General features: G+C 40.8%; 1 protein-coding gene across 4 annotated transcripts in view; it reads right to left on the bottom strand.

Moving 5' to 3' along the window:
- The window catches only part of PRKDC (protein kinase, DNA-activated, catalytic subunit), a 195,847-nt gene that overhangs the window by 43,707 nt on the left and 137,878 nt on the right, over positions 1-14,262 (bottom strand). For all 4 annotated transcript variants that reach the window (XM_035277313.3, XM_002758884.6, XM_002758885.6 and 1 more), the window contains exons 67-69: positions 13,638-13,746; positions 11,785-11,896; positions 4,115-4,307 (exon numbers count right to left, since the gene is read on the bottom strand). In XM_035277313.3, the coding sequence (XP_035133204.3) occupies positions 4,115-4,307; positions 11,785-11,896; positions 13,638-13,746 (414 nt within the window). The remainder of the gene's footprint in view (positions 1-4,114; positions 4,308-11,784; positions 11,897-13,637; positions 13,747-14,262) is intronic.

Here is a 14,262-nt window from a genome sequence, read left to right as displayed (position 1 = left end):
GCTTCTAAGTGGCCTACTTCTCCCTTTGTATGAGACAATCCAACACAGAGCAGCGAATCCATTTCTTTCACTTCAGTTATATCTTTTAATTTATCACTGAGATATCAGTCACACTTTAAGAGTACAATTCAGGCCAGGTGTTGTGGCTCAGGACTGTAATCTCAGCACTTTGGAAGGCCAAGGTAAGAGGATTTCTAGAGTCTTGGAGTTTGAAACCAGATCAGGCAACAGAGTGAGACCCTGTCTCTACAAAAAATTAAAAGATTAGCTGGGCATCATGGCATGTGCCTGTAGTCCCAGCTACTCTGGACACTAAGGTAGTAGGGTCACTTGAACCTGGGAGGTTGAGGCTACAGTGAGTTGTGATTGTACCACTGCACACCAGCCTGGGCAACAGAGCAAGATTCTGTCTCAAAAAAAAAAAAAAAAAAAAAAAATTGTATTTTTCACAAAGTTGGGCAACCACCACCCCTAATTCCAGAACATTTTTATCACCCCAAAATGAAACTCACTGTTCGTTCATAGCACCCAGCCACTGGCAACCATAAAGTCCCTTCCTGTCTCTATGGATTTGCCTACACCAAACATTCTGTAACAATGGTAGGAGAAAGTAAGTGGTGATTCTGTCTGGCATCTTTTACTTAGCATGACGTTTTCCGGGTTCATGCATGTTGTGGTACCTGTCAGCATTTCTTTCCTCTTTATGGCTGAATCATATTCCATTGCATGGACATGCCACATCATTTTTTTGAGACGGAGTTTCACTCTTGTTGCCCAGGCTGGAGTGTGGCATTATCTCGGCTCACTAAAACCTGTGACTCCCAGGTTCAAGTGACTCTCCTGCCTCAGCCTCTGAGTAGCTGGGATTACAGGTATGCGCTACCACATCTGGCTGGTTTTTGTATTTGTAGTAGAGATGGGGTTTCACCATGTTGGCCAGACTGGTCTCGAACTCCTGACCTCAAGTGATCTGCCCACCTCAGCCTCCCAGAGTGCTGGAATTACAGGCATGAGCCACCGCGCCTGGCTGGACACGCCACATCTTATTTGGGTTGTTTCCACCTTCCCACCTATTTTGAGTAATGCTCTTGAGAACATTTGTGTATGAATTTCCATGTGTGCTTATGCTTTTGTTTCTCTTGGGTCTGAGAGTAGAATTGCTGAGTCATATGCATATGGTTACTCTAGGTTCAATTTTTTTTTTTTTGAGGCAGAATTTTGCTCTTGTGGCCCAGCCTGGAGCGCAGCAGCACAATCTTGGCTCACTTCAACCTACACCTTCCGGGTTCAAGTGATTCTTCTGCCCCAGCTTCCCAAGTAGCTGGGACTACAGGCAAATGCCACCACGTCGAGCTAATTTTTATACTTTTAGTAGAGACAGGATTTCACCACGTTGGCCAGGTTGGTCTTGAACTCGTGACCTGACCTTAGGTGATCCGCCTGCCTCAGCCTCCCAAAATGCTGGAATTACAGGAGTGTGCCATCGTGCCAGGCCTCAACTTATTTTTTTTAAGCTAGTCAACTGAAGCAGTGGAAGTGGAGAATCAACAAAGAAATCTGTAACTGGTTGTGATCAGGTAGTTGTAAAAACCACTGCACTTGGACCAGACTCTATGTTCAACTTTTGTAAGAACTGCCAGACTGTTTTCCATGGCAGATGCACCATTTTACATTCCCACCAGCAGTGCAGGAGGGTTCCGGTCTCCCACATCCTCATCGACGCGTTATCTGTGTGTATGCCTCCAGCAATCCCAGTGGCTATGAAGTGGTCTCTCACTGGTTTCGATTTGCATTTCCCTCAAACCTAGTGATACTGAGCATCTTTGTATGAGCTGGTTGGCCACTTGCCTATCTTCTTTGGAGAAATATCTTTTCAAATACTTCATGCCCTTTTTTTTTTTTTTTTTGAGACGGAGTTTCGCTCTTGTTACCCAGGCTGGAGTGCAATGGCGCGATCTCGGCTCACCGCAACCTCCGCCTCCTGGGTTCAGGCAATTCTCCCGCCTCAGCCTCCTGAGTAGCTGGGATTACAGGCACGCACCACCATGCCCAGCTAATTTTTTGTATTTTTAGTAGAGATGGGGGTTTCACCATGTTGACCAGGATGGTCTCGATCTGTTGACCTCGTGATCCACCCGCCTTGGCCTCCCAAAGTGCTGGGATTACAGGCTTGAGCCACCGGGCCCGGCCCTTCATGCCCATTTCTTAACTGGGTTGTTTGACTTTCTGTTCAGCTGTGAAGTGTTCTTTATGACTTGCTCTTTCACCAGGCTGGAGTGCAGTAGCACTATCTCGGCTCACTGCAACCTCCGTCTCTCAGATTTAAGCGATTCCCCTGCCTCAGCCTCTTGAGTAGCTGGGACTACAGGCACATGCCACCACACCTGGCTAATTTTTTTTGTATTTTAGTAGAGATGGGGTTTCACCATGGCCAGGATGGTCTCGATCTCCTGACCTCAGGATCCGCCCGCCTCAGTCTTCCAAAGTGCTGGGAATACAGGCATGACCCATCGCACCTGTCTTTTCATATTCTTTAGCTTCTCAGGCAAGGCACAACAGTTTTTTCTTCTGAATACAATTGACTCATTTTTTAATTTAGTTGCTTACATGGATGTCTTTTTAAATCTACACCTCTAACTCTCTCTCAAGCTTCAGAGACATTTTCATTAGAAGTGGGTCTTCCTAATTACTGCCCTTTCAAGCACCCAGGCTAGAAATCTGAGTTATTCCCAGCCACGCACACTCATTTATGTTACCTTAGGTCCTTCTTGATCTCCTTACAGCACATCTCTTGCCCCACTCGCTCCCTCTCTACTCCCCAATGCGGGGCTTCCTAGTCTTTCTCTGCCTTTGCGTTCCCCAGAGCTGTCAATCCCCCACCCAGCTTACAACTGGCCAGCATGCATCGAACCTTCACTGGCCTCCTGATCCATGCAAGGGCTGCAGCCTCGCGCCCTCCACAAACCCAGCATTAAGACTCTTCTCACCTTCATGTTTCTGTGTGTGTCTCCAAACACCTGGAATACCTTTCTCCTCTCCATGTCCAAATCCTTCCGTGCCCACAAAGTCTACCTTAACCATTATTACCTTTCCCCTGTCCAAGGCGGAAGCTCTTCTCTTCCCTATGCCCTCCTGGCTTTGCTGACATCTCTCTTCATAGCCCACCAGTGCTGCTGTCATCATGCATGCCGGCCCCACTCTCACTAGACAGTAACAGTGATGGCAGGGAATGTGTCTTTTCCCTCGTCGTGCCTAGCTACAGTGTAGTTTCCTAAGTACACTGCGGTCATCTACCCACGACCCCAGCTCCCTTACCAGTAAGACCTTGAGTTCAGATTGCCCCTTCCAGCCACACCTGCTCTTCTCTCACCCAGTTCCTGTTCTGCCTACCTCTAACTGGATTTTGTTATTTGCAATATAAAAATTCAGAATTGATTTGGCACTCATCCAAAGAAAAATTTATAAATGAGCATTTAAACCTACAAAGAAGAAATACTATTTCCACTAGAACATCCTTTTCTTTGCAATAGCAACTGATATAGGGTCATTAACACAGCAAGCTTCACTAGCATATTCAAAGATGGTAATATATTTAAATACATTACAAGCGATGTTTAAGTAATGTATAGTTAATACCAACAAAGGGTTCTATTATTAAATAACAATTCCTACAAACTAACCCTAAAAGTAATTCCTGACTAACTGGTAAGAATTCATTGTTAAAGGAGATCAGACCTGATAGTAGGTTTATTTGCCTTTCAAGTAACATGTAATAATCATTTTAAAACATTTAACAGGAATATAATAAACTCTAGCGGCTTTCTGGAGAGTTTTGAATAAGTGCTCCTTCAAGTTTCCTTTCTTTCGTTTCTTTTTTTTTTTTTGAGACAGGCTCTCACTCTTGCCCAGGCTGGTCTATAACTCCTGGGCTCAGGTCATCTGCCTGCCTTGGCCTCTCAAAGTGCTGAGATTACAGGTGTGAGCCACTCTACCTGGCCAAGCTTACTTACTCAATTATTTTAAGGTTCAGATTTTAAAGAAAAGCTAAAATCAGACAAGAACTGATTTAGCAAAACCCTGTGACATAGCAGGGAGCATAGACATGAGCACCCACCTGCTTCCGGGCGCTGTCCATCATTTTCATTTTCATGGAAAACTTGCAGCTCCTGATCAGGGAGCTGATGTCTTCTTCCTGCTCTTCTTGCATTTCCCCGCTGTCACCTGGGTCTCCATCTTCATCCACATTCATACTGCTATCTTCTGGAGGAGGGGTAAGCTTCTCCTCTATTTTGCTGAGAAAGAAACATCTACACAAAGAAAAATGAGACAGTGTCACAGACTCAGGAATAGGAAACTGCTGGATAGCAATTACAGGCAGAAATTGTACACTTAGCAAATGTTCACTTTTTTTTTGGAGACAGAGTCTTGCTCAGTCACCTGCACTGGAATGCAGTGGTGCAATCTTGGCTCACTGCAACCTCCGCCTCCCCGTTCAAGTCATTCTCCTGCCTCAGCCTCCTGAATAGCTGGGACTACAGGCGTGTACCACCATACCGGCTAATTTTTGTATTTTTAGTAGATATGGGGTTTTGCCATGTTGGCCAGGCTGGTCTCAAATTCCTGACCTCAGGTAATCCACATGCCTCAATCTCCCAAAGTACTAGGATTACAGGCATGAGCCACCACACCTGGCCTTAAGGTTCACATTTAAACCGTAAATATACACTCCATGTATTATACTTACTCCCCATTTTAATAAACCAACTCTTTAAAGATCACCAATGATATTTTAGGAGTATTTTCCAGACATCACTTAGTGCTTCCACGTCCACAAAATAATAATTCAGACTCAGAATTTTCTTCTTTCTTTCTTTTTTAACGACAGAGCATGTCTCTGTTTCCCAGGCTGGAGTGCAGTGGTAAGATCTCACCTCAGTGCAACCTCCACCTCCCAGGCTCAAGCCAACCTCCTCCCTCAGCCTTTCCAGTATTTGGGACTATAGGCACATGTCACCAACATAACTTTTATTGTAGTTTACTGTTTGAATTATTCTATCTTATTATTGTTATTGTTGTTACTCTTACTGTGCCTAATTTATAGATTAAACTTTATCACAGACGTGTTTGTACAGAAAAAAGCAGTATACAAAAGGTTTGGTATTATCCATGGTTTCAAGATTCCAATGGGGATCTTTGAATGTATCTCCTACAGACAAGGGACTACTATATTCACAAGTTACATTCCAAAATTAACTGATAAAAACAACCAGGAGAATGTATTCATCTCAACAGAAAACCGATGCGAACTCTATCCTGACCCACACGCTGGAATGATCACATAAGGACCTGAAGGCAGCTATTTTAACTGTGCTCCAGAGGGTTAAGAAAAAAACACATGCAACAAATGAAAAGGTATCTCAGCAGAAAAAGAGAAAATGCTTTTTTGTTGTTGTTTTTGAGATAGAGTCTTGCTCTGTTGCCAGGCTGGAGTGCAGTGGCACAATCTCAGCTCAATGCAACCTCCACCTCCCAGGTTCAAGCTATTCCCCTGCCTCAGCTCCCGAGTTGCTGGACTACAGGCATGTGCCACCATGCTCAGCTAATTTTTTTATTTTAGTAGAGATGGGGTTTCACCATGTTGGCCAGGATGGTCTCGATCTCCTGACCTCATGATTTGCCCACCTCGGCCTCCCAAAGTGCTGGGATTACAGGATGAGCCGTTCACGCCCAGTCGAGAGAATGTTTTTAAAAAAAATAAATGGAAATATTACAACTGGAAAATACAATACCTAAGATAAAATAGTTACTACACAGACTACTAGAAGAACAAGACAAAACAAAGTAAAAGTAAGATTGAAGATAAATCAATAGACATGATCTAATATGATGAATAACCCCCCCACAAAAAAGATGGAATAAAAAGGAACAGAGCATATCAAAAGGCATAATGTAGGTGTAACTGGATTCCCACAAAGAGACCAAGATAAATGTGGACAAAAAGTATTTGGAAAAACACAATGACTGAAAACTCTCCAAATTTGGTGACATAAAGTTTCAGATTCAAGAAGGTCAGTGAACTTCAGGCAAGATAAATTCAAAGAGAACCATGCCTAGATACATCATAATCAAACTGCTGATAACCAATGATAAAAAAAAAAAAAATCTTGAAATCAGCCAGAAAAATATGACACATTTACATATAACACAACAATGGGAATAACCAGGACTTTCTCTTCAGAGACACAACAGCCAAAAGATACTGCAAGGGGCAGGGACAATCAACCCAGATTCTATATTCTAAGAAAGTGTCCTTCAAGAATGACATAAATAAAGATAACTTCAGAGTAGGAAAAAACTAACAGACTTCATCACAAGTAGACCTGCGTTACAAGAACTGCTAAAGGATTTTTCAGGCTAAAGGAAAATGACACAAGAGGAAAAGTCGGGTCTTAGGAATAAATGATGAGTACAGAGTGGCAAGTGTAATGAAAGACATATACTTATGTTCTGAAGAACATATAAAAATATATTAACATATAAAGAACATAGAAGATACACTTATGTTCTGAAGAACATGTGAGGGAATGTGTATATGTTCTGTCGAATATGTATGACTGTGAAAAGTACAGTATTATCTAGGGTGTCTTCATGTTACTTCATATATAAACATACCTGAAATCCATCCACACACACATCAATGTATCATTACTTCATAACGATAAAAGGAGTATTTCAGAAGGGTACGGTGGCTCACACATGCAATTGAGCATTTTGGGAGGCCAAGGCAGGTGGATCACCTGAGGTAAGGAGTTTGAAAGCAGTCTGACCAACAATGGGAAAATGCCGTCTCTACTAAAAACACAAAGTTAGCTGGGCATGGTGGTGCATGCCTGCAATCCCAGCTACTTGGGAGGCTGAGGCAGGAGAATGGCTTGAACCTGGGAGGCAGAGGTTGCAGGGAGATGAGATCACACCTTCGCACTCCAGTCTGGGCAACAAGAGGGAAACTTTGACTCAAGAACAACAACAAAAAAGAATTTCATCCGAAAGATAGCAGTTATCCATGTGTATGTGCCTAACAACAGAAGCAAAATACAGTATGTAAAAATACACAGAGTTAAAGGAAGAAATAGACAACTCTGCAATCATAGGAGGTTTTGACAGTCCTATCTCAGCAGTGATGGAACGACACAAATGTCATGGAAGATCTGAAAAGTACTGCTGACCACCTTGATCTCACTGACATGTATAAAACACGATACCCACGAACTACAGAATATACACATTTTTCAAATTTACATGGGGTATTTACTAAAATAGACCATACGGTGGCACATAAAACAAGTCTCAATAAATTTAAAAGGACTGAAACCATATAGAGGGTGTTTTGTGACCACAGGGGAATTTAGAAATCAGTAAGATGTCCAGAAAACCAAGGTATTTGGAAATTAAAACACTTTAAAATATTTAATGGATCAAGTCACATGAGAATTAGGAAAATATGTTGAACTGAATGACATACAAAAATTTGCAGAATGCAGCTAAAGCAGTAGAAGGACACATGTAACTTCAAATGCTTATTATTAAAGGGAAGAAAAGGTGTAAGATCAACAGTTTCCACCTAAAGAAACTACAAAAAGGAAAGCAAAGTAAATCTAAAGTAGAAAGAAAAAAATGGAAAAGATGACACCAGAAGTCAATTAGATAGAAAACAGATGGATAATAAAAAACTTAGAAAGTCAAAAACTGAGCCGGGTGCGGTGGCTCAGGCCACCGTAATCCCAGCACTTTGGGAGGCCAAGGCGGGTGGATCACGAGGTCAACAGATCGAGACCATCCTGGTCAACATGGTGAAACCCCGTCTCTACTAAAAATACAAAAAATTAGCCGGGCACGGTGGTGCGTGGCTGTAATCCCAGCTACTCAGGAGGCTGAGGCAGGAGAATTGCATGAACCCAGGAGGCGGAGGTTGCGGTGAGCCGAGATTGCGCCATTGCACTCCAGCCTGAGTAACAAGAGCGAAACTCTGTCTCAAAAAAAAAAAAGTGAAAAACTGGTCCTTTGAAAAGATCAACAAAACTGACAAACCTTTACCCAGATGAATCAGGGATTAAAAAAGAGAGCACAAATCACCAATATCTGGAATGAAAAAGGGGTTCACTCCACAGATACTATAAATAAAAAAAAGGATAAGAGAATAATGTGAACAATTTTAAACCAATAATTTGATGACTTTAATAGAATGGACAAATTTATTTTAAAAAAACAACGAAGGCAGAAATTAAAAAAGAAATCGACAAAGTGATTGAAAATTACAATTTAACAAAAATGACACAAAAAGAAATTGAAAAAAAAAATTGGGGGCGGGGGATGGGATGGAGTCTCGCGTGCTATCTCCTGGGCTGGAGTGCAATGACACGATTTCTGCCCACTGTAACCTCCACCTCCTGGGTTCAAGCAATTCTCCTGCCTTGGCCTATAGCTGGGATGCAGAAAAAGTGATAAAATTCAACATCCATTCATGATAAAACATGACTCTCAGAAAACCAGGAAAAAAGGGGAATTTCCTCAATCTGGTAAAAGGCATTTATAAAAAAAAATCATTTTTTAAAGCTGAATGAGTGAGTTGTCTTCTCTGACATCAGAAATAAGACTAAGATGCTCATTTCAGCACTTATTTTCAAGTCTGTACTTGATGTTCTCATGGTTTTAACAAAGCAGGAAAAAGGAATACACGGCATCAAGTTCAGAAAGCAGTGAAATAACCCTGTCTACAGATGACATGATAGGAAATCCCAGAGAATCTGCAAAACATGAACTGAAACTAGGAAGTCAGCAAAGATACAAGGTTAATATAGAAAAAGCAATTGATATTAGCAGCAAATAATTGGAAAATATAGAACAATTTTGAGGAAAATATCCATTTATTACAGTGCCAAAAAACATAAAATACTTAGGAATAAATCTCACAAAAGACATCCACCATCTCTATGATAAAAAAATACAAATCAATGAAATTAAAGAGATCTAAATTAACAGATATGCCATATTAATGAACTGGATAACTCTATATTGTTAAGATGACAACTCCCCCAAAGTGAACTACAGTCAATACAGTCCCAATCAAAATCTCAGCAGTTTTTCTTTATACATATTGACAAACAGATTCTAAAATGCAAAATAAATGCAAATAAACTAAAATAAATTAGTTTTCATAAAGAAAAGCAAAGTACAGCTGGTTGTCATGGCTCATGCCTGTAATCCCAGCACATTGGGAGGCTGAGGTGGGTGGGTCACTTGAGCCCAGGAGTTCCAGACCAGCCTGGGCAACATGGTGAAATCCTGATTCCACAAAAAAAAAAAGACAAAAAAATTAGTCAGGCCTGGTGGCACACGCCTGTGGCCCCAGCTACTTAGGAGGCTGAAGTGGGAGGGCTGCTTGAGCCTGGGAGGTTGACATTGTGGTAGGCCATCTTGGGTGACAGAGTAAGACCCTGTCTCAAAATGGAAAGTTCAATAATTCAACCTATCTTACTTCAAAACATACTATAAAGCAATATAAATGAAGACAGTTTGCTATTGTGAAAAAACACAAAACAAGGGCTACAGTAGCAACCAGAAATAGACCCCCGTATTGGGGGTCAATTGATTTTCCAAAAAAAATTGTCAAGGCAACTCAATTATGAAAGGCTTTTTGAATAAATGGGGCTAGATAGATATCCATATGGAAACAGTAAACACTTACCCCTACTTCACACCATTTACAAAAATTATCTTCTAATACATCGAAGACCTAAATGTAAGAGCTAAAACTATAACATTTCTAAAAGAAAACAGGATAGGCAAGAAGAGCCTGGTTTGTCAGTTTAAAGGGGAGCCTGCTGGCCAAACCTGAGATAATTGAACACACAATAAGTAAGTACAGTAGTAGGTTATATCCCATTAAATAAAATTGGAATCCCTGAGTCTGTACTGATAATTTTTAAACAGTAAATAAGTAAGTAAATAGAGAAGGGAGGGGTGCCTCCTTACAATAAGATGTAGACTAATACACATGGAATGAATGATGGAGTTGGTTATTATTATTTTACAGCCATTATTGTCAAGACTAGTTTGGGCCAGGAGTCATCCACAAATGCAAAATATGGAGGGGTAAGTCTTAGGAAAAGCAGGACATGTATATGTCTCAACGCAGTTCCCACATTTGTTTGTTGCAAAGAAAAAAAAAATGGCATTATACAGTGGAGAGACTAAACAATATTTTAGCCAAACAATCAAAATTATCACCAGGCTAGGCGTGGTAGGTAACTTCTGTAATCCCAGCACTTTTGGGAGGCCAAGGTGGGTGATCACTTGAGGTGAGGAGTTCAAGACTAGCTTGGCCAACATGGTGAAACTCTGTCTCTACTAAAAATACAAAAATTAGCCAGGCATGGTAGTGCGTGCCTGTAATCCCAGCTACTTGGGGGACTGAGGCAGGAGAATCACTTGAACCCGGGAGGCGGAGGTTACAGTCAGCCGAGATTGCACCACTACACTCCAGCCTTGCGGAAAAAGACTCTATCTAAATAAATAAGTAATCACCAGTAAAAGGCAGAAGGACACTGTCCCCTACGTGTGATTTGCTAGCCTAAGGAGTATTCTGGGCAGAGGCAGATCACCTGAGTCCCACCATGAGGAAACGTAAGACAAACCCAAACAGAGGAACATTCCTCAAAAGTGTCAATTATTATGATACACAAAGCCTTTTGGGAGACTAAAAATTGACACAATAACTAAATGCAGTCCATTATTCTGTACTGGCCCCGTCCTTGAGATGGAGAAAACGCTGCAAAGGACATTACGGGGACAACTGACAAAACGGAAATTGGGCTCTAGAGGAACACTGAAAGCACCAAGGTACATCACTGAACTGTAGTTATATAAAAGAATACTCTTTTTCTTAGGAAATGAACACTGATCTATAACTAGGCAAAGGGATGTATCCAGCTTAAACTCACAACTGTTTCAGAAAATAAATAATGCAAACACTAACATGAAGAAATGTTTAAAATGTCATTTAAAACATCAGTGAATCGGGGTTAAAGGCACCCTGGAGAGCACTACTTTTCTTGCAACTTTTCCACGAGAACTCATCTCAAAATAAAGCATTAAAAAAAATAGTAGTAGTGGAGGAAATAATGGGAGAACACTACACTTGGGGTCAGAGTCGTTGAGTCCTATTTCCTATGCACATTTGCATGTGATAAATCACAACCTCTCTGATTTTATTACATGGTTACTACCTGCCCTAGGGATTCCACAGGGTAGTTATAGGGTAGGAGAAGACAAGGATATGAAAATGACCTGAGACGTGGGAAAGTGACACATGACTGCTGCATAATGAAGTTGGGAGGTAGGAGGCATGAGTGTCAAAAATCCAAGTTATAAAATACGATGATAAAAATCATTATGTAGTCATCTTCTTTGTAGTCACCTGACTACTTAACGTTCCATCTTAAGGGAAGAGCAAATGCACACTGACTCTGTCTCCCTTCTTGGAGGAGCAGGTTTAGGATTAGCCACCAGCACCCCCTGACAGCAGCATCCCCAAAGGGCGAGTGAGAAAGAGGACACTGCAGACACGGAGAGCTCTGTCAGAACTACTTACATGGGAAACAGGCAGGATGGAAAACAGCTTCACTAGACTCAAATCCCACATTTCTCTAAATCACGGTTTGGAAAAAAAAATTCCAACAATTTCAAAATACAATCCACATTTGACTCAAAGGGACTATATCTTACCGATTTGTGATGATGTCATCCCAGATGTTCATTGGGTCCATTTTAGCATCTGGATATCTGTTTGTCCAGGTGTTCAGAAGTCTCTTGAGGTTAACTTGAGATGATAAATTCCCTAAGAATAGTATTAGACGGTGACTATACCCACAGCTCAACCAAATGATAAAGTGAGGCCACTACCAGTAAACAGGACATTCAAACTTCCTGCCCCCCAGGTTTTTTTTTTCAGGCAGTCTCGCTCTGTCGCCAGACGCCAGGCTGGAGTGCAGTGTCACCATCTCGGCTCACGGCAACCTCCGCCTCCGGGGAGGCTGGACCACCATGTTAGCCAGGATGCTCTTGACCTCTTGACCTCGTGATCCGCCCACCTCAGCCTCCCAGAGTGCTGGGATTACAGGCGTGAGCCACGGCACCCGGCCCTGCCCAAATTTTTTTTTTAAATCATCTTTTTTTTTTTCACAAAAGGAACACAAAGTTACCATACTAAACCTAATATATTCTGACATTTAAACTCAATTTCCTAAAGACAGAGAATAAACATGGAGAAATACACTTGCACAAGTTCTTTTTACATTTATTACAGGTCTATGGTCCTTCATCTCCAATATCAAAATCTAAAAAGCATTCATAACTAAAAAAGATTTTCATAGGGTTGCAGCAAATTTTCTTGGCAAAAAATAAAAATAAAACAAATCTGATCTTCATTGGTATAGGGCTACTTAGCTTTTGTTTATGCCATCAATGTGAATATTCATAACTTAAGCTGGAGAGTTACAGAATACTGCCCCAGCCCCTGGTGTGTACACAGGTTATATTTCTGACGTCTAAAACATTCTGGCCCCGAGGGTATCAGAAAAGAGATTCATAATAATCTTCAGGAAACTGAAAGTTCACATCGCTAATGTGTTTTCTTTCTATTGGGGGAAAACAGCAGTCGGGAACCCAAGCTTAGATGAGATAGTCCTGGGTTCAAAATTTTCATATTTGACTTAATAGCTTAGGCAAGTCATTTAATCTCTATAAGCCTCTAAAAAATGAGGAGAACAAAATACATCTCATAAGGCTGTTATCAAGACTAGGTAATACTGATAGAGATTAAAGCAGCTCCTGAAAGAAGAAAGCAGTTAATAAATGATACATCATTAATATGTACTTGAAAAATATTTTTCCAAAAATAAAATAGCAAATAACTAGGTAGCTATAAATATCAGTTTTTATTAATATTCTGAAAAGCATCTTTTGTATTTATTTTTAATTATTGATGACAAAAATGAAACTCAGATGAACAAATAAAACATTTTAGCTTTGCAAAGATGTACCCCTCCCCTTAGACTCTTTGCCTACCATAGGCACTGGGATAAAACCCACTCATCAGTGACACAAAGGCCTTCTTGATGTGGGCCCTGCTGCCTGCAGCTTCCCTGCTCTCCCTTCAAGCTGGGCACCCAGTGCCCTCAGTATGCACTTCAGGGGCACTACAACTTTCTGTCTGCAAACCCCTGCCTCTTTCCCACTGTTCAGGACCCTCCTCCGGGAGTCTTGCAACCCCTCAGGTTAGCGCAGGGCCCACCACCCTTGTAGGCAGGTATCCTCTGAAGCCCCCGAGCTACTGCAAAAGCTTCATTAATGTAGGGAGCATGTTTTCTTTCACTTTGTATCCCTGGTGCCTAGACCACTGCTGACCATTTTAAACATTTATTTCAATGATCTGAAAATATATATTTGTAGAGGAAATTCAATGGCGTTTACAACCCATACATTAAGAAACAAGCACTTTCACTAAGGAGAAAAAAAATTTACATGCTAAAACTCTTCCACAATTAGAAATGAAAAAAATGACAGATTTAAAAAATTACCTTGTTTGCTTATAAAGCTGATGAACTCCTGAATTTCTGTTAAAGCCTGTACAGACTGCAATTTGGTAAGTCTACTTCGGTGTAAGAGGACATCAATACTAGAATAACTCTAAAAGAAAAAAGGCAAATGCCATGTTATATAAATCAAGTTGTGACTTTAAATTTTTAACAATCCTCTAATATATGAAATATAGCAATTATTCTATAAATATGACAATTACCCAGTGTGCCTCAGAATGGTTAAGGATTAGGTCACGGATATAGTTAACAGTTTAAATTTTTAAAAAATAATTTAAGGTTTCAATCACATTTTGGGAAAACATAATGAATAAAACTGACATCGTCAGGTTATCACTGCCTCGACTCGCCACCAAGTTTTAATAATCCCAACATCCTATCATGTAAGACTGCTGACCACAGAAGCTAATTCTCTTGTTCATAAATTTTCTCGAGTGTGCTAATCAACTTTAACACATTAAACAAAAATGAAAACAACAAATGAATAAGCTTCTATGCTTAATGTCACTAACCTATGCTAAATGTTATTAATAAACCCTATATGAGACACTGACTTATAAACAAGTGCCTCAGAAAAGCAAAAAGGAATGAGAGAGTGGCAGAAAAC

The sequence above is a fragment of the Callithrix jacchus genome, chromosome 16 (genome assembly GCF_049354715.1).
Source record: "Callithrix jacchus isolate 240 chromosome 16, calJac240_pri, whole genome shotgun sequence".
Classification (NCBI taxonomy): domain Eukaryota; kingdom Metazoa; phylum Chordata; class Mammalia; order Primates; family Cebidae; genus Callithrix; species Callithrix jacchus.
This window is presented reverse-complemented; position numbering and strand designations above follow the sequence as displayed.